The sequence below is a fragment of the Somniosus microcephalus genome, chromosome 10 (assembly GCF_052327205.1).
Source record: "Somniosus microcephalus isolate GS21.2 chromosome 10, FLI_Smic_1.0, whole genome shotgun sequence".
Classification (NCBI taxonomy): Eukaryota; Metazoa; Chordata; class Chondrichthyes; order Squaliformes; family Somniosidae; genus Somniosus; species Somniosus microcephalus.
Genome location: NC_140996.1, coordinates 109344039 through 109367599, shown reverse-complemented (window position 1 = coordinate 109367599; position 23561 = coordinate 109344039). Strand labels below are relative to the sequence as shown.

At 47.2% G+C, this 23561-nt stretch overlaps 1 protein-coding gene across 1 annotated transcript in view; it reads right to left on the bottom strand.

Annotated features, from left to right (window-relative positions):
- LOC147111623 (collagenase 3-like) overlaps positions 1–17387 on the bottom strand; it is a 186251-nt gene extending 168864 nt beyond the window's left edge. The window contains exon 1 of the mRNA XM_085998286.1: positions 17382–17387. Coding sequence (XP_085854412.1) covers positions 17382–17387 — 6 coding nt within the window. The remainder of the gene's footprint in view (positions 1–17381) is intronic.
- Positions 17388–23561: the final 6174 nt, after the last annotated feature.

Here is a 23561-nt window from a genome sequence, read left to right as displayed (position 1 = left end):
GTGCACGATGGCAAAGAGGGCATCGGTTATCTGCGTGATGCAAGTGTGTGCGGCCGCCTGGGAGATGCCACTGATGTCTGCTGCTGGTCCCTGGAATGAGCCTGAGGCAACAAAATTAAGTGCAGCCACTGGTAAGGGTTGTCCACCTGGTCCTCTGGGCTGCAGGTCTTGTTGTAGCATTGCGCGAATGTCACCCACTACCTACCCCGAAAGTACCTTTGGCACTGCTGCTCAGGCATGTTGAGGTAGCTGACCCTGTGTCTGTAAACCCTGTTTGGGGGGTCTCTCCTGTGCTGACGGGCTTCCATGCACTGGCCCCTTCTGGCCTGTGCAGCTTCAGGTGGGCGAGCAGCAGCTTGGTGCTCCTGCTTTTGCTGCTGCTGTTGGTGCTGCTGCTGTTGGTGCTGCTGTTGCTGCTGGTTCTGCTGGTGCCACGGCTGGTCTTCGTCCTCATCTAATGTCCAGAAGGGAAGGAAATAAATGGCCCCCATGCTTCTGGTATATGCCTCAGTTGAGGAAGCGCTCAGTGAAGGTGGCGATGGGGTTTCCCAGGAGGTCACACTGGAGATGGGAGTCAGGCTCCAAACTTCCACAGCTGTGGTTATGCCTTCTAAAAGTTCCCCCAGACCTGAGACTACAAAGTCCTGCCACCTGCAAATGATGGCTGATCAAATCTCCTCTATAATGGTTGAGCTGCAGCTGATAGTCAGCAATCCAATTGTGCTCCCGCCAGGTTTAAATCACAAAGGCCTTTCAAAATGGCATTATAGAGGCAATTTAGTGCTTGTGAAGGGCCTTAACGGCCTATCCCGCCTCTTGGAGGTGGGACGGAGACGGGACCGTTAGACACAAATTAATGAAAATTGCCTGGAGGCAGGATGGAGGTGGGGTTGGGCCCGCCCACCAGTTTTTTCAATTTTAACCCCCCACACGCCTCCAATCCTGCCTCCACGGCCCAATGAAAATCCTGCCCATAGAGTGCAAAAACAAGGAAGTTATGATGAACTTTTATAAAACACTGGTTCGGCCTCAACTGGAGAGTCATGTCCAATTCTGGGCACCGCACTTTAGAAAGGATGTGAAGGCCTTAGAGAGGGTGCAGAAAAGTTTTACGAGAATGATTCCAGGGATGAGGGACTTCAGTTCCGTGAATAGACTGGAGAGGTTGGGCTTGTTCTCCTTAGAGCGGAGAAGTTTGTGAGGAGATTTGATAGAGGTATTCAAAATCGTGAGGGGCCTAGTCAGAGTAGATAGAGAGAAACTTTTCCCATTGGAAATGGGTCGAGAACCAGAGGATACAGATTCAAAGTGATTGACAAAAGAACCAAAGGTGACATGAGGAAAAACTTTTTTACACAGCAAATATTTAGGATCTGGAATGCACTTCCTGAAAGGGTGGTGGAGGCAGACTCAATCATTGCTTTCAAAAGTGAATTGGATAAGTATCTGAGGGGAAAAATTTGCAGGGCTACGGGGAAAGGGTGGGGTTGTGGGATTAGCTGAAGTGCTCTTGCAGAGAGCCGGCACGGGCTCGATAGGCCAAATGGCCTCCTTCTGTGCTGTAACCATTCTCTGATTCTATGATTTCACTGCAAAATCCGTGCCAATGCCTTATCCTTGTTGGTAATTGGAGGACATTTTCTAGGGAGGATCATTTTTCATGAAGGATGGGGTTCATCTGAATAGTCTGAGGGCTACAAGGCTAGCTCAAATTGTAGAAAATGCCAGTGAGAAACATCTAAATTGGTTAGGACAGAAGATACCACAACTCAAAGTGTATGTAGTTTCACTAGGGCTGGGGACCCATGGGGCAGCTGATGGTAGTAGTATTAATATAATACATTTGAATTACAGTACTAGGATAGTTTACAGGGATGAACCATGTGAAGCATACACAGAATTCCTTGAAATGTTTTTATCTTAAATCTACATGTTTTCAAAATAAAATATTAGAATTACAGGCATATGCTTCCAATAACAATTGTTACAACAGTCATCTCTGAAATATTTGGTGGATAAAAATGATGGATCTGAAGTGCAGTTAAAAGGGTTCAAGGGATTCTGAAAAAATAGGTTGACTCACAGAGGAGATGCTGTAGCTTTAGTTGTAGAAGAGGATATAACTGTGATAGAGAAGGAGGATATTAGTCAGCAGGAGGGAGTTGAACTGGTTTGAGTGCAGCTAGATCATGGAGCTGGTCCAAAGTTGATCCTTGACACATATTTTAGGCCTCTGGGATAACATGTTGAGCAAAACTAGAAAATTTGTGATCAAAATTATAAAAATAGCAGAACATTGTGTTGCTATTGTAAGATTCTCAAAATTCAGCAGATCCCCCAAAACCAAGAAGATTACCCAAAAGAAGGGATTTTTGGACTGTTAATAAACCATGTCAGAATGGTATAAGAATATTGGGCCTAAGGGAGATTTAAAATCAAAGACCCCAGGATTTTGGTTTTATTTTTAAAAGCATGCTTGAGCCTGTGGAAGGAAAAAGGCTGCAACAAAAGAATTGGGATTGGCCTCTGTAAATGGACAGTTTTGGGTATTGGCATTAACCAAACTGTTTGGGGACTATCTAAACTGTCTCAGTCATTTTACATACTGACAATAGACCAACAGAAAAGCAGTTCCCGCCAAAATTACAGAACCATCCAAAATCTTGCATAATGCAAAACATGCCACAAACCAACAAAAGAACCTTGGCCCCCACAGGAAAAGACAACTTTACTGCAATTAAACAAGAGGTTAAACAATCGATGGGACCATCCCAAAACCACTTCACATGTTCTTAAAACAACTTAAGATCGATGAGACCATACCGAAACCACTTAAACAATACAAACCAATCAAAATTAACAAGCCCGCCAAAACTAACAATAAGCCAGAACTGATTAGGCACGCAGATTAGCAGGCCTCAATCACTATAATTAAAGGCCTGTTTCTCACAGAAAAAAGTTCAAGATAGCAGTCCAAGAGGAAGTTAGTTCGAGTTCAAGTTCCAGTAAGAAGATTCATCGACCCAGAGGAGATTCACCAACATCGGGATCAAGAAGTCCATCTCGAAGCAGTTCTCCCTCTCAAAGAAGTAACACACCATCGTGGCAGACCAGGACCCCACGAAGCAAACAACCAAAAATATTACCAGCAACCAGGTAATATTGGGCCACCGCGACCAACAAGAAACCAACTTGGAAGAAACCGAAGATCCACAAGTTTTTTCCACTCTACAAACTATCCTGACTTACCCCTGGGTAAGATTTTACTGAAAAGACTCTAAACCCTACTTCTAACCAAAATAAATTGGGTACTCACCTGATAGATCCAATACGCACCTGACCGCATCAGCAGGCACGCAAAGACTGACCAGCAATGCAAGATCTAGAGAACACTGAAATCGCGAACCTCTACAACTGTCAAAAGAAGTCGTTTTGGTGAGCATTATCCCTGGTCCTCTGGAGCCCAACTTAGCAAGTGAAGTGGGATTGGGAGGGGTGAAGTATTCTGTCTATTGTTATTTTCCCTCGTATATTCCGAAGTGTTCCTCCAATTTAGAGCGTTAAGATTATTGTGTTGTGTATTTTCTTTCTCAAATAAAGATCAAAGTTCTTTCACCAAAATTCAGTTGCCTGCTGCAATTTCATTACAACCCCCAAATAAGTCCAAGGTCTAGAACCAAGGGAGTGGGAGACTCGAACCGCTCATAAGCCAGAGGCGAAGCTGACCCCAAACACCACCCCTACAGAAATGGAGACCACGGCAGGACCATGGCAAAATGGATGTGATGCAGTGGACACTGTATTTGAGGAAAGAAATAAGATGGAAGAGAGGATTTCCTCTTATGTGTTTGAGAAGGTGAATATCACCAAGAAATGGGTGACCAGTCTGTTGTGCGCTGAGTGTCCCATGGACGCTGCAGCCAAATGGACTGAGAGCAAGGATCATAAAAGGTCTGTGGAAAAGGCCATCTGTTTTGTCTGCTCCCAGCGACAGATCCAGCTTTTAGATAAGAGAATTGAGGCACTGACAGAACAGCTGTGGGAATCAGCTCAACTGTCTCAAGCAAGGGCTCTAGCAGGGGAATGTTTATTGCAGGAATTTAAGGCCCAAAGTCAGGAGAAATTAAAGATAGCTGAAAAGCACAGGAACAGACATGAATATTTTCGGTGTCAAGTCACCGAGGAAAAAAGTAATGAGTTAATGTTATGAGAGGAGAACGCCCGCCTTACCAGGCAAATAAAAGAACAGGAAGAGAGGTTAAGAGACGTACAGGCAGCTTATAAGGTAGCAAGCGCTAGGGGTTTTGAAGCGGGAGATCACGGCCCCTGCCAAAAGCAGATCGATAGTTTAAACCTTGCTCTGTCCAGGGCAAAAGGCATGGTGTGCCTAGTGAGCCCAGGTGGGGTGCAGGTGGGTCTGGAAGTAGAAGGGGAAACTGTTCAGACGCCACCTGTGGCGCCAGGGAATGACTCGGTTGGGCAGCAGGAAGGACAGGCAATCTGTAAGGAAGGCAGGGAAGAGAGCACACCACCACCACCTGTGGCGCCGGGTTTTAACTCGGTTTGGCAGCAGGGAGAAGGGGGCAAGCCAATGCAGGAAAGGTCGGAGCCGGGGCCGATGTGTCCGGCTCAGCAGCAAAAGTTTGGCCCGCCCGGCGGTGGTGGGGGTCAGGGACCCCTTGAAATCCAATTAGTGATTCCACATGATACCCAACAGCTTAGGGCTATGGTAAGTCACCTGAACAAACTCACCCAAAAGGGAGACCCCTCAGTCCGCTTCATGGAAGTGGAACAGGCAGTAGGCATCAACGAGTGCGATGACTCTCAGATGGCCAAAATGCTCCTGCTCATTCTGGATGGCAAGTTGAACCAGTCCCTCTCTGCAGAGAGCAAGAAAGGGCAGGGCAGGTATGCTGCCATCCGGGAGGAAGTTCTGGAGGCCATGGGTATGAATGATGGTAGTGCTTCCTCCCAGGTGGAGAAGACTACACAGTTAGCAGGGGAGACCCCACAGGCCTTCGCAGACAGGCTGTGGCCTGTGTACAAGAGTGCCTACAATGGGGATCTCAACCGGACTCACATGAACCAGGACGGGCTGGCCCACTGGCTCCAAAGTCTAGTGACAAGCAGCTTGCCATGGATCAGGGCCAAGACTGAGCCTTGGATTGACCCGAAAGGCCCCCAGGTCACCGAGGAGACAGTGGTCAGACAACTGACCCTGGCTTACTGCAATGGTAGAGGGGAAGAAGAACACCAAACAAAAGGAAAGGTTCACAAAATAAAACTTACTAGCAAGAAAGAATGGCACCTGGAAGGGGGTAACCCTTCTAATACAAGGCGTAACTGCTTCGGGTGCGGAAAATGTGGGCATGGGAGAAGGGACTGTAGAAATCCCTGGAAGGATAATGTAGGGAATAACTCCTCCACTCCTGCCCCAAAACCAGAAACACCGACCTCTCCCCCCACGCTTGATTCAATAGTAGCTGCGCTCCGAGTTTTATTAGTTGGCCCAGGGAAGGTAGCAACAGCGACGGGTGCTTTAACTCCATCTGCCCCACCCAACACAAACCTATGACTAGAGCCAGCGCAGCCTGTCTACCTGTGTCCCTTTGAGTATGATGCATGGAAAAGACCGCTTGTTAAAATGGAGGTGGAAAGGGTGAAATGGACCTATCTGTTGGACACGGGAGCATCAAACACCATCGTCTATTCAGATAACCCCGCTGCCTCACCTCTGTCTAACGGGGTCCCGTACAGCTTAGTGGGGTTTACAGGTAACGAGCAGGCTGGCTCATTCTCCATCCCGCTGTCCATTCATTTAGGAGCACTCCACATGAAGTGGACCTGTGTTTTAATGAAATGGGAGCAGGAAGGAAAAGGGATCCCGGGGGCTGATTTTATCATAGGCCACAGGATTCTAGTGGATCTTAGGAACCACTGTCTGTGGGGATCATGCACCGACAAAGAAAGTGAAGTGGCAGTTATCCCAGAGAAACAGGGCAAGGGGACCTTGTGCACCGTAAAACCAAAGGAGGGTTACGACCTCAAACTAATGGTCAGTAACACTCCACTGGAGTACCAGGCATTTGTGCGAGCACACCTTGGTGCATTTGCCACTCATAAACACGATTGTAGGAAGGTGAACGGGGTCGAAGTTAGTGTAAATGGGGACCCCATGACCCGACCCCAAAAGCAGTACAATTTCCCCAAGGAAGCGGAGGCAGACATGGAAACAGCCATGATCTCTCTGGTCAAACAGGGGGCATTGAGACTGATAGCCACCCAAGTAAACTCTCCACTGTGGCCAGTTAGAAAACTGGACAACTCCCGGAGCACCACAGTGGACTATCGGGTACTCAATCTAAACATCCCCGCCTGTGCACCCACGGTCGCAGCTGTCGCCGACCTCATTGGAAGCATTCCAGCCTCCGCAACCACCTTCAGGGTGCTGGATATTTCCAACAGGTTTTGGCAGATCCCTCTATGGAGAGAGGACCAGTACAAGTTCGCCTTCACTTTTAAAGGCCAACAATACACCTGGAACTGCCTACCTCAGGGTTTCCACAACAGCCCTAGCATTTTTCACCACTCTATGGCAAATTGTTTAAAGGGCTTCAGCCAGCCTCGACAGTTAGTTCAGTATGTGGATGACCTGCTCCTGTACACCGATGAAGGAGAGGAACACAGTCCACTACTGGCTGAACTGCTGGAGTTGCTCAGGCAAGAAGGCTTTAAAGTAAACCCTAAGAAAGTACAGATCGGCCAACAGGAAGTAAATTTCCTAGGACTCGCTGTGCGCGCAGGGGAAAGGGCCATCGATAAAGCCAGAAGGGAAGCAGTGCAGGAGTTACCAGCCCCCAATACAGTAACAGGAGTGAGATCTTTTCTACGGCTAACCGGGTACTGCAGAGAGTTTATTGAGGATTACGCAGCCACAGCAGCCCCTCTGCTCCGACTCCTACATAAGGGAATGGAGTAGGTTTGGGATGAGGGTTGCGAGGCAGCATTTGTAAAACTCAAACAAGATCTGCAGACCTCGCCGGCTCTAGGGGCTATTGATGGGTGAAAAGAGTTTTTCCTGGAGGTAGCAGCGAGCGGGGACAGTCTGAGTGCAGTGCTGCTCCAGTCAGCTGAGACCGGTGGTTTACTCCACCAGGATACTCACAGATGTGGAGAAGGGCTACTCCAACTGTGAGAGGCACCTCCTCGCCACTCACTGGGCTGTGAAAAGATCATTGATCTTCACAGGCATCTCACGCATCACCCTCCTTACCCAACACGCGCCCACCCAAATGCTCCTAGAAGAGAGAATTAAAGATGGGACGGTGAGCAGTGCCCACATTGCTCGCTGGACCATGCTTCTCTCCCAGTTGGACCTAAGGGTGAAAAGCCTCTGCTAGCCAAAGCTCGCAGCCAACATGATTTATCCAGGGACAGCCCAGCGGTGTTCCATTGAAGGGGCATGGGAAGTGAACAAAGGTTTTTGGGCCGGGATACACCCCACAGGCCGCGAAGTCTATGTAGACAGTTCGAGCACAGTACAGTATCTGCTGCGGAACGACTTACAGGGTCTGGCATTTAAACTCCCCAGCACCATGAGCACCCAGCAGGCAGAACAGTCCACGGTAGTGTATGTGGTTACACACTCTGAGAAATTCCTTACCCCGCACACGATTTGCTCGGACAGCATTTTCACATGCAATTCGTGTACGGAATACCTGGCCATCTGGTCCCATCGCGGATACACCTCCACTGACAGGAGATCCCCGGCAATCAAGCCTCTGCTGGAGAAAATCATGACAGCCATGGGGGAGGAAGGGAAGGTCTATATCCATAAAGTTAATGCCCAGTCAAAGACAGAACCCATGCGGGAGGGCAGCCAAAAGGCAGATGAATTGGCAAAACAGGGGGCTAGGGAATGAGAGTTGTGGGATCCCTACTGAACAGGTTTGGTAGCCACAAGCTGGGACAAGGAAGGCACACAGGGGATAGCTTTGGTTCCGGACCTAAAGCAGGCCCAGGTATGGGATCCCATCCTCAGAACCATCCTGAATGCGCTCACGAAAGTGAGTGCGAGTAGCAGAGAGTGCCATTGAGAGTTTGGGTGAGTGAGAGAGTTAGGGTGAGTGGGGTGTTAGGTGCTGTTTCTGTTTTGTTTCTGCCTTGTTTTACCTGCCAGCCTCAGGATTAGCAGACAACACGGAGGCGGAGCAGTGAGGTGAAGCCCAGTCGAGGCAGCCGGGAGCAGCAGCGGGTGTCGAGTCGAGCCGCAGCAGCAAGGCGAGGCAGCCTAAATAGGCTCCACAGGCAGCATTCCAAGGGGAGGTCAGAATTCAAAAGTGACATCACAGCCAAGCTGGTAGGTGATTGGCTGCTTGGTGAGTACTTTTCCTTCCCTTTTAAGCCTTTATTAGTTGGTAAGTTCAATTAAATAGAGGTGTGATATTCATCATCTAGAATCGGGGCAGAGGGTATTTAAGAATAATATTAATAAATTTAATTAATTACATAGAATGGGAGAGCAGGTGATGTGTTACTGCTGCAATATGTGGGAGCTGGTGGACACCATTGATGTTCACAGTGATCGCATGTGCAGTAAGTGCTGGATGCTCGAGGAACTCCGGCTCCGTTTTGATGAGCTGGAATCCGAGCTTCAGACACTGCGACACATCAGGGAGGGGGAGAGTTACCTGGACTCTGTGTTCCAGGAAGTAGTCACACCAATTAGATTAACTAATTCAGATGTAGTCCGTGGTCAGGGACAGGAGGGTGTGACTATGACTGAGGCAGGTACGGGGATCCAGGAGGTAGTGTTGGAGGAGCTGCAGCCCTTGCTCTTGTCCAACAGGTTCGAGGCTCTTACTCCCTGTGAGGACGGGAACGGGGACTGCAGGGAGGATGAGCAACCTGGCCACACCACCGTGGAACGAGGGGCCATTCAAGTGGGGGGAGTAAAAAGAAATGTTGTAGTGGTAGGGGATAGTATCATTAGGGGGATAGATAGGGTTCTTTGCAGCCGAGAGCGAGATTCCCGAAGGTTGTGTTGCCTGCCCGGTGCCAGGGTTAAGGACATCTCCTCTGGGCTGGAGAGAAACTTGGAGTGGGAGGGAGAGGATCCAGTTGTCATGGTCCATGTTGGTACCAACGACATAGATAGGACAAGGAAAGAGGTTCTGCTGAGGGAGTATGAGCAGCTAGGGGCCAAATTAAAAAGCAGAACCACAAGGGTAATAATCTCTGGATTACTACCTGAGCCACGAGCAAATTTGGCTGAGGTAAATAAAATCAGAGAGTTAAATGCGTGGCTCAAAGCCTGGTGTGGGAGAAATGGGTTTGGCTTCTTGGGACACTGGCACCAGTACTGGGGCAGGAGAGAGCTGTTCCGTTGGGACGGACTTCACTTGGACAGTGCTGGGACTAGAATCCTGGCGAATTGAATAACTAGGGCTGTAGAGAGGGCTTTAAACTAATTAGTGGGAGGGAGGTTTCAAGAGGGCGAAAAATAAAAATGTCAGCAGAGAAGGCAATAGAGCAAGGTAGCAGTGGGGGAATTAAAAACCAGAGTGTGTCAGGAAGGGACAGAGTATATAAAGATAAAGGTAAAGTAGTAAAGGGGGCAAAAGCAGGAATAAATTGTCACAAAACATATTTAAAAGTTCTTTATCTGAATGCACGTAGCTTTTGTAACAAAATAGACGAGTTGACGATACAAATAACTACACATGGTTATGATCTGGTGGCCTTTACGGAAACATGGCTGCCAGATGATCATGACTGGGAACTAAACATAAAAGGAAATCTAAAAAGGTGACTCAACCGTGGATAACAGGGGAAATTAGAGACAGCATAAAATCCAAAGATAGGGCGTATAAAATAGCCAAAAAAAGCGCCAGAGCGGAAGATTGGGAACAGTTTAAGATAGAGCAAAGGAGGGCAAAGGGCATGATCAAGAGGGGCAAAATAGCTTACGAAAACAAGCTGGCGGAAAATATAAAAACTAACTCCAAAAGCTTTTATAAATATATCAAAAGGAAAAGACTGGTGAAAACCAAAGTTGGTCCATTGCAGTCAGATACGGGGGAATATATAATGGGAAATAAGGAAATGGCAGATCAACTAAATGCATACTTTGGGTCAGTCTTTACGAAGGAAGACACAAAAAACCTCCCTGGGATATCGGGAAAAATAGGGACATTGGCAAAGGAGGAACTGACGCAAATCAATATCTCTAAGGATATGGTGTTAAGGAAGCTAAAGGGATTGAAGGTGGACAAATCCCCAGGGCCTGATAACATGCATCCTAGGGTACTGAAGGAGGTGGCCCTAGAGATAGCGGATGCACTAAGGATGATTTTTCAGAATTCATTAGACTCGGGAACAGTGCCGATGGATTGGAGGGTAGCTAACGTTACCCCACTATTCAAAAAGGGGGGTAGGGAAAAAGCAGGTAATTACAGACCTGTAAGCCTTACATCAGTTGTGGGCAAAATGCTGGAGTCCATCATTAAGGATGAAATAGCGGAGCACTTAGCAAATGGGGACAGGATAGGACAGAGTCAACATGGATTTACAAAGGGTAAATCGTGCTTGACTAATCTATTGGAATTTTTTGAGGGAGTAACTGGTAGAATAGATGGGGGAGAGCCAGTAGATGTGGTGTACCTGGACTTCCAAAAGGCCTTCGATAAGGTCCCACATAAAAGATTAGCATGGAAAATTGAGGCTCATGGGATAAAGGGGAAAGTTTTGGCGTGGATAGGGAACTGGCTGTCAGATAGAAAACAGAGAGTTGGAATAAACGGCTCATTTTCTGAATGGCAGGCAGTAACAAGTGGGGTACCACAGGGATCTGTCCTGGGCCCCCAGCTGTTCACAATTTACATTAATGACCTGGATCAGGGAGTCGGATGCAGCATTTCCAAATTTGCAGATGACACTAAACTAGGAGGTGGGGTGGGCTCAGAGGAAGAGACCAGGAAGCTCCAGAGCGATTTGGACAGACTGGGCGATTGGGCGGATAAATGGCAGATGCACTATAATGTGGACAAGTGCGAAGTTATCCACCTTGGGTGCAGGAACGGGAGGGCAAATTATTATTTAAATGGCAATAGATTGGGAGAGGGGGAAGTACAGAGAGACCTGGGTGTTCTTGTACACCAGTCACTGAAGGCGAGCATGCAGGTGCAACAGGCGGTCAAGAAGGCAAACGGTATGCTGGCCTTCATAGCAAAAGGGTTAGAATACAGGAACAGGGATACCTTGCTGCAGCTGTACAGGGCACTGGTGAGACCACACCTCGAGTACTGTGTACAGTTTTGGTCGCCTCATCTGAGGAAGGATGTTCTTGCCATGGAGGGGGTGCAGCGGCGATTCACCAGGCTGATACCAGGAATGGCGGGAATGACCTATGAGGAGAGACTATGTAGTTTAGGGATGTACACACTGGAGTTTAGAAGATTGAGAGGGGACATCATAGAAGTGTATAAAATTCTGACAGGTCTAGACAGACTGGATGCAGAAGGAATGTTTCCCTTGGCGGGTGAGAACAGAACTAGAGGACATAATTTAAGGATAAGGGCTAAACCATTTAGGACAGAGATGAGGGGGAATTTCTTCACTCAGAGAGTGGTGAACCTGTGGAACTCATTGCCACAGAGGGCAGTGTACGCCAGCTCATTAAATATATTTAAGAGGGAATTAGATATATTTCTACGGGCAAAAGGGGTTAAGGGTTACGGAGAGAAGGCGGGGACGGGATACTGAATTAAAGGATCAGCCATGATCTCATTAAATGGCGGAGCAGGCACGAAGGGCCGAATGGCCTACTCCTGCTCCTATCTTCTATGTATCTATGTATCTATGTATCCAGGGGTATTTGACTATTAGGAAGGACAGACAGGAAGGTAAGGGAGGTGGAATGGCTGTGTTAATAAAGGATGGAATCACTGCAATAGTCAGAAATGATATTGGGTCAAAGGATCAGGATAGTGAAACGGTTTGGGTGGAGGTAAGGAATAATAAGGGGAAAAATTCACTAGTGGGCGTAGTCTATAGGCCTCCTAACAGTTGTAACTCTATTGGTCGGAGTTTAAATCAGGAAATAGTTGGGGCTTGTAATAAGGGAACAGCTATACTCATGGGAGATTTTAACTTTCATATTGACTGGACAAAGCAAATTGGGCAAGGTAGCCTTGAGGAAGAGTTCATAGAGTGCATTAGGGACAGGATCCTTGAGCAGTATGTTACTGAACCAACCAGGGGGTAGGCAATCTTAGATCTGGTCCTGTGTAATGAGACAGGATTAATAAAAAATGTCCTAGTAAAGGATCCCCTTGGAATGAGTGACTATAACATGGTTGAATTCCATATTCAGTTGGAGGGTGAGAGAGTTGGATCTCAAACCAGCATACTAAGCTTAAATGAAGGAGACTATGAAGGTATGAGAGCAGAGTTGACTAAAGTGGACTGGGAAAATAGATTAAAGTGTAAGATGGTACATGAGCAGTGGTGTACATTCAAGGAGATATTTCACAACTTTCAAGTAAAATATATTCCACTGAGGAATAAAGGGACATAAAAGAAAAGACAGCCATCCGTGGCTAAGTAAAGTAATAAAGGATAGTATCCGGCTGAAAACAAGGGCATATAAAGTAGCCAAATCTAGTGGGAGGATAGAAGATTGGGAAGCATTTAAAAGCCAGCAAAGAATAACTAAAAGATTAATTAAGAAAGGGAAGATAGATTATGAAAGTAAACTAGCAAAAAATATAAAAACAGACAGCAAAAGTTTCTACAGTTATATAAAAAGAAAAAGGGTGGCTAAAGTGAATGTTGGTCCCTTAGAGGACGAGACCGGGAAATTAGTGGTGGGGAACATGGAGTTGGCAGAAACGCTGAACAAATATTTTGTATCAGTCTTTACAGTAGAGGACACTAAAAATATCCCAACACTGGACAAACAGGGGGCTATAGGGGGGGAGGAGCTAAACGTGATTAAAATCACTAAGGAGATGGTACTCGGTAAGATAATGGGACTTAAGGTGGATAAATCCCCTGGACCTGATGGCTTACATCCTAGGGTCTTGAGAGAAGTAGCGGTAGGGATTGCGGATGCATTGGTGATAATTTTCCAAAACTCCCTGGATTCAGGAATGGTCCCAGCAGATTGGAAAACTGCTAATGTAATGCCCTTATTTAAAAAGGGAGGTAGACAAAATGCTGGAAACTATAGACAATTTAGCCTAACATCTGTGGTTGGTAAAATGTTAAAGTCCATTATTAAGGAAGCAGTAACAGGACATTTGGATAAGCATAATTTAATCGGACAGAGTCAGCATGGTTTTATGAAGGGGAAGTCATGTTTGACAAATTTGCTCGAATTCTTTGAGGATGTAACAAACAGGGTGGATAAAAGGGAACCAGTGGATGTGGTGTATTTGGACTTCCAAAAGGCATTTGACAAGGTGCCACACAAAAGATTACTGCACAAGATAAAAAATAACAGGATTGGGGGTAATATACTGGCATGGGTGGAAGATTGGCTATCTAACGGAAAACAGAGAGTTGGGATAAATGGTTCATTCTCGGGTTGGCAATCAGTGACTAGTGGTGTTCAGCAGGGGTCAGTGCTGGGACCCCAACTCTTTACAATCTATATTAACGATTTGGAGGAGGGGACCAAGTGCAACGTATCCAAGTTTGCCCACGATACAAAGATGGGAGGGAAAGCAGTGAGTGAGGAGGACATAAAAAACCTGCAAAAGGACATAAACAGGCTAAGTGAGTGGGCAGAAATTTGGCAGTGGAATATAATGTTGGAAAGAGTGAGGTTATGCACATCGGCAGAAAAAATCAAAGAGCAAGTTATTATCTAAATGGAGAGAAACTGCAAAGTGCTCCAGTACAAAGGGATCTGGGGGTCCTGGTGCATGAAACACAGAAGGTTAGTATGCAGGTACAGCAGGTGATCAGGAAGGCCAATGGAATCTTGGCTTTTATTGCAGAGGGGATGGAGTATAAAAGCAGGGAAGTCTTGCTTCAGTTATACAGGGTACTGGTGAGGCCACACCTGGAATATTGCATACAGTTTTGGTTTCCATATTTAAGAAAAGATATACTTGCTCTCGAGGCAGTTCAGAGAAGGTTCACTCGGTTGATTCCAGAGATGAGGGGGTTGACGTATGAGGAAAGGTTGAGTAGGTTGGGCATCTACTCATTGGAATTCAGAAGAATGAGAGGCGATCTTATTGAAATCGGGTGGATGCAGGGAGGATGTTTCCACTGATGGGTGAGACTAGAACTAGGGGGCATAATCTTAGAATAAGGGGCTGCCGTTTCAAAACTGAGATGAGGAGAAACTTCTTCACTCAGAGGGTAGTAAATCTATGGAATTTGCTACCTCAGAGAGCTGTGGAAGCTGCGACATTAAATACATTTAAAACAGAGATAGAGAGTTTCCTAGCTGATAAGGGAATTAGGGGTTACGGGGAGCAGGCAGGGAAGTGGACATGAGTCTAGGTTCGGATCAGCCATGATCCTATTGAATGGCGGAGCAGGCCCGAGGGGCCCTATGGCCTACTCCTGCTCCTACTTCTTATGTTCTTATGTTCTTATGAAAGGGGAGAAAGTAGAGGGCCCATACGGTACAGCAGCCATCACCGTCAAGGAAGGTATGCTGTTCAGGGGGGAGCAATGGGTAGTGCCGTAGCAGCACCAAAGGGAATTCCTCCAATTGGCCCATGAGAGTCCAGGAGCGGGGCATCCCGGGCCTGAGACCACCTGGCAGCGGGTGGAACAGGCATGATGGTGGCCAGGAACATGTCCGTGAGTTCTGTGCCGGCTGTCTAGTTTGTGCTGCCAATAACCCTGACCCCAGAAAAGGAAGGTATCTTTGGGATACATCAGGAGGGTAGAGGGACCATGGCAGTCATTCCAGATCAATTACATCGGGCCCCTACCCACTGCCCAGTGAGGCTACAAGTAGTGCCCAGTCCTGGTGGATGTGTTTTCAAAGTGGGTGATAGCTTTTCCCTGCCGAACAACTAACGCATTGGGTACAGCTAAGATCTTGGTCAGGGAAGTGTTCTCATGATGGGGACTGCCACAGTACGTGGAGTCCGACCAAGGGAGTCACTTTACCGGACAGGTCATGCAAGAGACCCTCCTGGTACTCGGCATCGAGGGGAAATGGCATGTCGCCTACAACCAGCAATTATTGGGTCCTGTGGAGCGTTTAAACCGTACCATCAAAGAAAGTCTGCGTAAGGAGATGGGAGATTCACCCAAGAAGTGGGTAGAAGTCTTACCGTTGGTCCTAATGGTGATCCAAGCCAGCCAGTCAAAAAGCACGTGGTATTGCCCACACGAACTCATGACTGGTAGGGTTTTGCGGACCCTCACCCATGTGCTAGCCTCGATGCTCACAGAAGGTCAGCTCAGAGAGGTGAACTGGGACAGCTTCATCAGGAATCTGTTTAAACACCTTAAGCAGATTCACTGGCAGGCTGCTAGCAACATGGGAAAACAGCACCGGAGTAACCAATTGCTGCTAGAGCCCAAAAGGCACCATGAGTGGGTGATAGGGGATCAGGTCATGGTGAGGGACTTTGCCCAGTTAGTGAGTTTTGAACCATTGTACATGGGGCCGTACAGCATTGTGGACAAGGCAAGCCCCATGGTCTATGCCATAAAGATGCCTCGCCGCACAAAGTGAATCCACATTAATCAATGTATACTGTTTAAACCCGAGAAAGGGGAACGGCCAGAAAGGATGAACCGTTTTAAAAATAGAGATCATCAGCCTGCAGCTGTGGCAGACTCACAGACTGCACTGGAGGGGGCAGTGGCTTGTGTTACTGGAGGGGCCCTCCCACCAATTATTTGGGACACACCCCCAGTAACCGGAGCCTTAAGGAGGTCTCCTCACATATCACAGCCGAAACTACCGTGGTCACCTGTGTACCAGTTTAAATGGTCTAGCCCCGGGAGGGCCACAACCCAAAAGGGAATGCCCAAGGTCAGGGATCAGCATAAAAATAGCGATCCCCAGCCTGCCACCTCCAACGGTGAGGGACTCACAGGAGAGGTAGCATTGGGCAGAGAGAGAGACAATGGTCCCCAGCCTGCGGCATCAGGCTGTGCGGAACCCACAGGACAGGGCAGGGAGCCAGCAGCCACACCGAAGGGGGTAGTCTGCTGCAGTACAGGAGGGCACACTCCCCCTATCATCTGGGATTCAGAGAAACTCCCAGTTCCTTTAAGGAGGACTCTCCGGGTCCGGTGGCACAGGCCACCTTACGCCCAGGCGTACAAGCTGCCCAGAAGCCACAAAGACGGAGACCAAACAGGAATTAGCCTGACCGTCCGGAGACGGGTGGCGGATGTACATAGCTTTCTGGTAAATTTTTAAGTGTGTTTTACAGTTGGTAGATTTAGGATTATTATTATTTAATTTAGTTTATGATAAGTTTAAGTTTTTGAAACTCAGCAACTGTGTCAAGCCAGAGAACCTTCTCGGGACAAGGCTATCTGTTTTGTGTGTCCCTACAGAGAGGAAATCGGCATGAGGAGGGTTCTGCTCCTGCTCGCCCTGGTGGGGGTGAGCATCGGTGGAGGACTCCCATATCTGTGGGTGCTCGGGAGAGAGAGCACCAATCGTTACCGCTGGGGGTGGCGAGCTGGGTGTGGAGGAGCTCGCCATCTACTTCCATGAGGGAAGGTGGCCAGGGTGGCTGGGGTCTAACTCCACACAATACTCCATCCAGACCAGGTTCACACACGGGGAGGACTCCATCCCGTGCCCCAGGGTACAGGTCGTTGCTACAAGGGTCAGCATCACCAAGGGGAAATGTGTGTGTCTTACATGCAGGGGATGGATTCCCCTGGATAGGTGGTGGTGGCTCAGAAAGCTGAACAGGGACATAGGGGACTGTACAGTCGACTGGGAACGATTGTGGAACGACACCCACCATACGATCACAGGGGCCCGAGGGGGAGTGAGTGTGTGTTGGGATAAGTGGTGGGAGTCAGAACAGGGAATCTATGTCTGTATGTGGGGGTCAGAGAGAGTCTGCCCAACAGGCATATCCATCATCTTCTCCAGACAATGGCAAGATGCCGGGGAGGGGATGGGGTGGGATTCTAGCCCGCATGCGGCCACGGTCCCACACTCCCCGATCCCAGTCAATGCCATTAAACTCATGGCACGCACCCGAAAGCCCCTACACATGACCTCTACATCACGGACCATGTAGAAAGGTGTCCTACCACAACCAAGGGACCAGGGAATGGGTTTGTATTAGTGCCGACCGATAAGGTACTATAACATGGGGTACACTACGTGGTAGCTTCAGTGATCCTAAACCTTACCGAGGTAAACTTACCTGCATGGTGTCCTAAGGAGGCAGAACAGTTGTACCAGGCCCTGCTAACGGAAATGTTTAGGAAATTTTATGAATTTGACTTTGCCAACATAGACAAAGCAGAACTGTACAACTTACGTGCTGAGCATATTATGGGCGTGGGGAGACAAAGAAGGGGAAGCTAGAACGATATTTTCACCACTTATACTACAGGATGCTCTGTAATAAACAGCCTGGACGACATAGAGCTGCAAACACAGATAAATAGTTTAAAAACCAAGTTATGAAAAATCCTAAGAGGAGAACACAGTGGTAGGCTCAAAGCTACACAAGGACCAAGCTATGATGGTCCATTTAAAAGAAATAATTGCTGAGCTGGAGAGACACACTAAAACAGTAAATGCACTCATACGGGAGGAGAGGAATGCTTCGGATCAGGCTGCACAGATTGAGGTGTGTATGCTATATGGGGCATGGTTGCTGGGCGAGGTCCGCAGCAACCTGGAGGATTTAAAACAGGGTTTAGTCCCCTCCTGGATTAGCAACAAGCACCTCACAGGCCTCCACAGATTTAGTAATTCGCTGAGCCCGTGTCAGCTCCGCCTAGCCTCTGAAGCCTACCCTGTCCCAGTAGATTGTGGATGTTCCAATCACACTATCATGGGGATAGTAGTGAGGATGCCGGTCATAGGTGGGACAGCCTGACCCGAACTGGTATCCAGGGTGGAGAACATTGGAATCATTCAAGGGGGTGCACACGTCCGTTTTGCAGTCATCAAACATTATGTCATAAAGTGGGAGCACGCTATGACAGGTACAGACCTCTCCGGGTGCCGGAGCTGGGATGCACACATAATACTGTGTCCCCAGCACTTGAACACCTATTCTAGACCACACTGCGGGTTTAAAGCTGCTGGCGCACAAGCTGTGAACTGTACCATAGAGGTAATGGCACAAGGCCATGTTCCCCCACAGGTAGCATTCATAGAGGGTGAGACATATTGAGTCACCACAAGTGCGCCCCACTACCAGCATGGACAGCACATCTGGTGTCCGGTAAGTGACAGCAGTTTCTGCTTTAAACCTGAGGCACAAGTTCAAGTGGCCCAGGAACAGATTGTCCCCAATCCTGAACCCTCCACTCTTCACCACACTGTAACTGAAAACATCACTGGGTAACCTGCAAAATTATATAACAAAAACATTTCTACACGTCAGAACAGAAGACAATCGAGATAGGGGCCAAGATCTTGGACATTGTAGTTCCACCCTGGTGGGATATTTTGGAAAATATAGAGGTCCCTTCTTGGATCAGAATGGCTTCCCACATTTTAGTTGTCTGCCAGCTCGGTATACTTTTCTACTTACTGTGCACAAAGTGCAAGGGGAGGAACAGAATGCTCCGATCTCAACATGAGAGAGCATGGGACCAGCATCAAAATAAAGTCTATGACCAAGTATAAAACAAACGTTAACCATTATTAAAAAATAAAGTTTTTGTGACTAAGTGTTGTTATTTTTTTTCTATGTGTGTGCTATATTTTTCCAAGTGGTGCAGGGGTGTTGGGCCCCCTCCGTGCTTGGATGTGAATGTAACCGAATTTTTGTACCTTGTATATATTTTGGACACTACACCTAGAAGGGGAATGTAAGTGTTTTGGGGTTTTAGATAGGTAATATGCAGGGGAAGGTTGGCTTTCGGGGGTCAGAAATTTTGCTCACCCAGTATGATACTCCAGCAAATAGAGTATCACAGGGCGGAATGTAAGATTCTCAAAATTCAGCAGATCCCCCAAAACCAAGAAGATTACCCTAAAAAAGGGATTTTTGGACTGTTAAGAAACCATGTCAGAATGGTATAAGAATATTGGGCCTACGGGAGATTTAAAATCAAAGACCCCAGGATTTTGGATTTATTTTTAAAAGCATGCTTGAGCCTGTGGAAGGAAAAAAGCTGCAACAAAAGAATTGGGATTGGCCTCTGTAAATGGACAGTTTTGGGCATTGGCATTAACCAAGCTGTCTGGGGACTATCTAGTCTATTGCAGTCATTTTACATACTGACAATAGACCAACGGAAAAGTAGTTCCCGCCAAAATTACAGAACCATTCAAAACCTTGCATAATGCAAAACATGCCACCAACCAACAAAAGAACCTTGGACCCCACAGGAAAAGACAACTTTACTGCAATTAAACAAGAGGTTAAACAATCGATGGGACCATCCCAAAATCATTTTACACATTCTTAAAACAACTTAAGATCGATGTGACCATCCCAAAACTAATTAAACAATTCAAACCAATCAAAATTAACAAGCCCGCCAAAACTAATAATAAGCCAGAACTGATTAGGCACGCAGATTAGCAGGCCTCAATCAGTATAATTGAAGGCCTGTTTCTCACAGAAAAAAGTTCAAGAAAGCAGTCCGAGAGGAAGTTAGCTCGAGTTCAAGTTCGAGTAAGAAGATTCGTCGACCCAGAAGAGATCCACCAACATTGGGATCAAGAAATCCATCTCAAAGCATTTCCCCCTCTCGAAGAAGTAACACACCATCGTGGCAGACCAGAGCCCCATGAAACAAACAACCAAAAATATTACCAGCAACCGGGTAATATTGGACCACCACAACCAACAAGAAACCAACTTGGAAGAAACTGAAGATCCGCAAGTTTTTTTCCACTCTACAAACTATCCTGACTTACCCCTGGGTAAGATTTTACTGAAAAGACTCTAAACACTACTTCTAACCAAAAGATATTGGGTACTCACCTGATAGATCCAATACGCACCCGACCGCATCAGCGGACACGCGAAGACTGACCAGCAACGCAGGTGAAGTCCTCTACCACGTCAGGGGTATGGCAGGCCCCAACTGCCACATCTAGAGAACCCCAAAATCACGAACCTCTACAACTGTCAGAAGAAGTCGTTTTGGTGTGCATTATCTCTGGTCCTCTGGAGCCCAAATTAGCTAGTGAAGTGGGATTGGGAGGGGTGAAGTATTCTGTCTATTGTTATTTTCCCTCAGTTTAGAGTGTTACGATTATTGTGTTTTGTATTTTCTTTCTCAAATAAAGTTCAAAGTTCTTTCACCAAAATTCAGTTGTCTGCTGCAATTTCATTACAACCCCCAAATAAGTCCAAGGTGTAGAACCAAGGGAGTGGGAGTGCTTCGAAACGCTCATAAGTCAGAGGCGAAGCTGACCCCAAACACCACCCCCTACACTATGGAGAATATAACTATCCATCCATTAGGTGACCTGTCAAGTACAGGGAGGCAAGACTGATTTATTTGTTGATACTGTTATCCGCCTGCTGGCCCTTGTCCAAAAATATGCTAATGCACGTCCCTGAGATGAAGTCAAGCAAGCATTTATGGGGCAGGCAGAAGATCAGCTATTGATTTGAAATTATTAATTGAGTTAGCATCTATTGCTTTTTGTGAGAGAGAGTTCCACACTTCTGCTACCCTTTGTTTGATGAGGTGTTTCCTAACTTATCTGCTGTGGTTATAGTGGTAAAGATCACTGTCAATTCATAATTAATTTAGTGCTGATACACAGCGCAATGACGACCTCAGTTTCTATTGATGTTCTTTATTTATTTTCAATAGTATGTACTGGAATCATGATTAATGACATGAATGCATTGAATTTATGCATTAGTAGAAAGAAACATTTTGCTTAAAATACCATTAATGTTCTTATAAGCTTTCAATGTAAATATGTAAGCAATGGCCTGCAAACATTTACTGCACAATGAAGTACATACATAGTCCAATAAACACAAAAAGTTATTTTTAAATCTTAAATGTTCTATTAACATTACCTTTGTAGGGTTCTCAAAATTCCCACATTCCCCGAAATTATGGATCAAGGGACTCTGTTTGGACAAGTTATTATAAACAGGGTACCCAAAATGGCTCTGTAACCTCGTGACCAAAACCAACAGGATTTTTAAAGCAGGGCTCTGCAGACAGGCAGGCCCGGAGATGAAACTTAAAATGCAGAAATCTGTGGAAAGGACTCTGTGGAGACAGACAGCCAAAGTAACCGCAGAATATGCATTCATTTGACTTGAAACAAATCAAGCTAGAATGGGCCTAAAATCGAGGCCATTAGGTTTCTGCATATTTAATCGGTAACAGCTCACAGTAGCCATCAAGTCAGGATGGAGACAATTAAGTTGCATCCATGACAAACAACCAGGACATCGGGGCCATTAGACCCGGAGACAACCACTCCACAAGTCGTTAAAACAAATGGCTGTAATCAGTTTAAACGAGCCTGCCAAAAGTTAGACAAAGGACTGCCCTGATTTGGCGCGCAGATAAGGAATGAAGAATCGGGTATAATTGTAGGCCCATCAGTGGCAATCGCTCTGCTTGACTCTTGCTCTGGCCTCTTCTCATGTGGCTTTGGCCTGCTGCCACTTGTTCTAGTACCCTGGCCTCGTGGCAGGCTCTCTTCTCACTCCCCGCGCCGCTCAACAACCAAGGACGCCCATTACACCGGGCCAAACGCGGGAGAAGAACGAGACCTGAGTTCAAAACCACACAGAACACACAGGCCACAAACGGGCAGACGAGACGAGATGAGATGAAGAATTACGGTAAACCAATACGAGCAGAGACGGGCAGCGAAAGACACATTGGGGAAAAACCAAATGCCTAGTTATAAGCTGGCGTTTGGTGAATAAGTTGGCGTTGCATGCATGGACACATTTAGACGGTAAAGACCGCCAACCGACCCCCAACCATAACATTACCGCCGGCGACCGCCCGAGGGAAAAGAAGAAGACGAAGACGTGATTCGATGACGACATTAGCTGAGGAAAAGGAGGGTGCCCTTGCACAAACAACTTCAGCACCACCCCTGAGACCATGTGGTGACGGGATACCCCAAAGGACAGCAAGAGCGGAGCTCAAAACCAACCCAAATAAAGCAACAGGTTTTGGATTGGTGAGCATGAATTCCTGGCCTCTCATAGCTTAATTTAGTTAGGTTTAGGGGGTGGGATAAGGAAAAGGGGATTGTTAATGTAGTTGTTTTCCCTTGCTGTGCCATGTGTTTCCCATTCCCATATAAGTGTAACAGTTTTATGCCTGTAACTATACCAGTAATTCTCAGTAGTATTGTGTTTTATTCAGCCTTTTAATAAAATCTTGGTTTTCTTGCATCAAACCACTTGTCTACTCGATTTTCTGTATCGCCGCCAGTACCTAAGTCCGGTGTCTAGAACCCAGGGGGTGTGGAGCGATTCGAAGGGCTCAGAGACAGTCAAGGGCAGAGCTGACTGGGCACACACACCAAAAAAAAACCTACAGAAATGGCAACCGCGGCAGGACTCCGGCAACAGCGGTGTGATACATTAGACAATGGTTCGGATGAGCAAACCATGATGGAGGAAAGGATTTCGGATTATGTGTTTAGCAAGGTGAATATCCCAAGAAGTGGATCACCACTCTGTTAAAGGCTGGGCGTCCGGTACATGCAGCAGCTAAGTGGACAGAGTGGAGGTATCACAAGAAGTCCTTAGACAAGGCAGTCTGGCTGATGTGTTTCAAAAAGCAGGTCCAGCTTTTGGACAGGCTCGTTGCAGCACAGGCAGCCGAGTTAAAGGAGTCAGCCCTGGAAATCCAGGACAAGGCTCTAGCAGGGGAGCAGTTACTGGTAGCATTGCAGGCCCTGAATCAGGAGAGGTTGCATTTAATGGGAGAACATAAGGCCAAGTTGGAATACCTACAGTGCCAAGTCACCGAAGCCAAGGGTAATGAGTTAAGGTTGTGGGAAAAGAACGCCCGCCTAGCAGGGCAAGTGAGAGAACAGGAGGAGAAAGTCAAAGATGTAAAGGCAGCTTACAATTTAACGAGCGAACAGGGGCTTGAAGGTGCAGATCATGGCCACTGTAAGGAGCAGATAGAAAATCTGAGCCTGGCCTTGAGGAAGGCAAAAGGCATGGTGTGCCTCATAAGCCCGAAGGCAGGCCAGGCGGTTTTTATGGGAAACGAAGGGAGGACAGTTCAAACATCACTGGTAGTGCCCAGGGACGACCCGGTTGAGGAACAGGAGGTCTCATGACCACCACCCGTAGCGCCAGTTTTCAGCGAGGTCTGGCAGCAAGGGGGCGTGGAGTCAGAGGTGGGAGCGGAGGTGGAGCAACCCCTGCCAGAGAGGCCAGAGCCGGGTCCGATGTGCC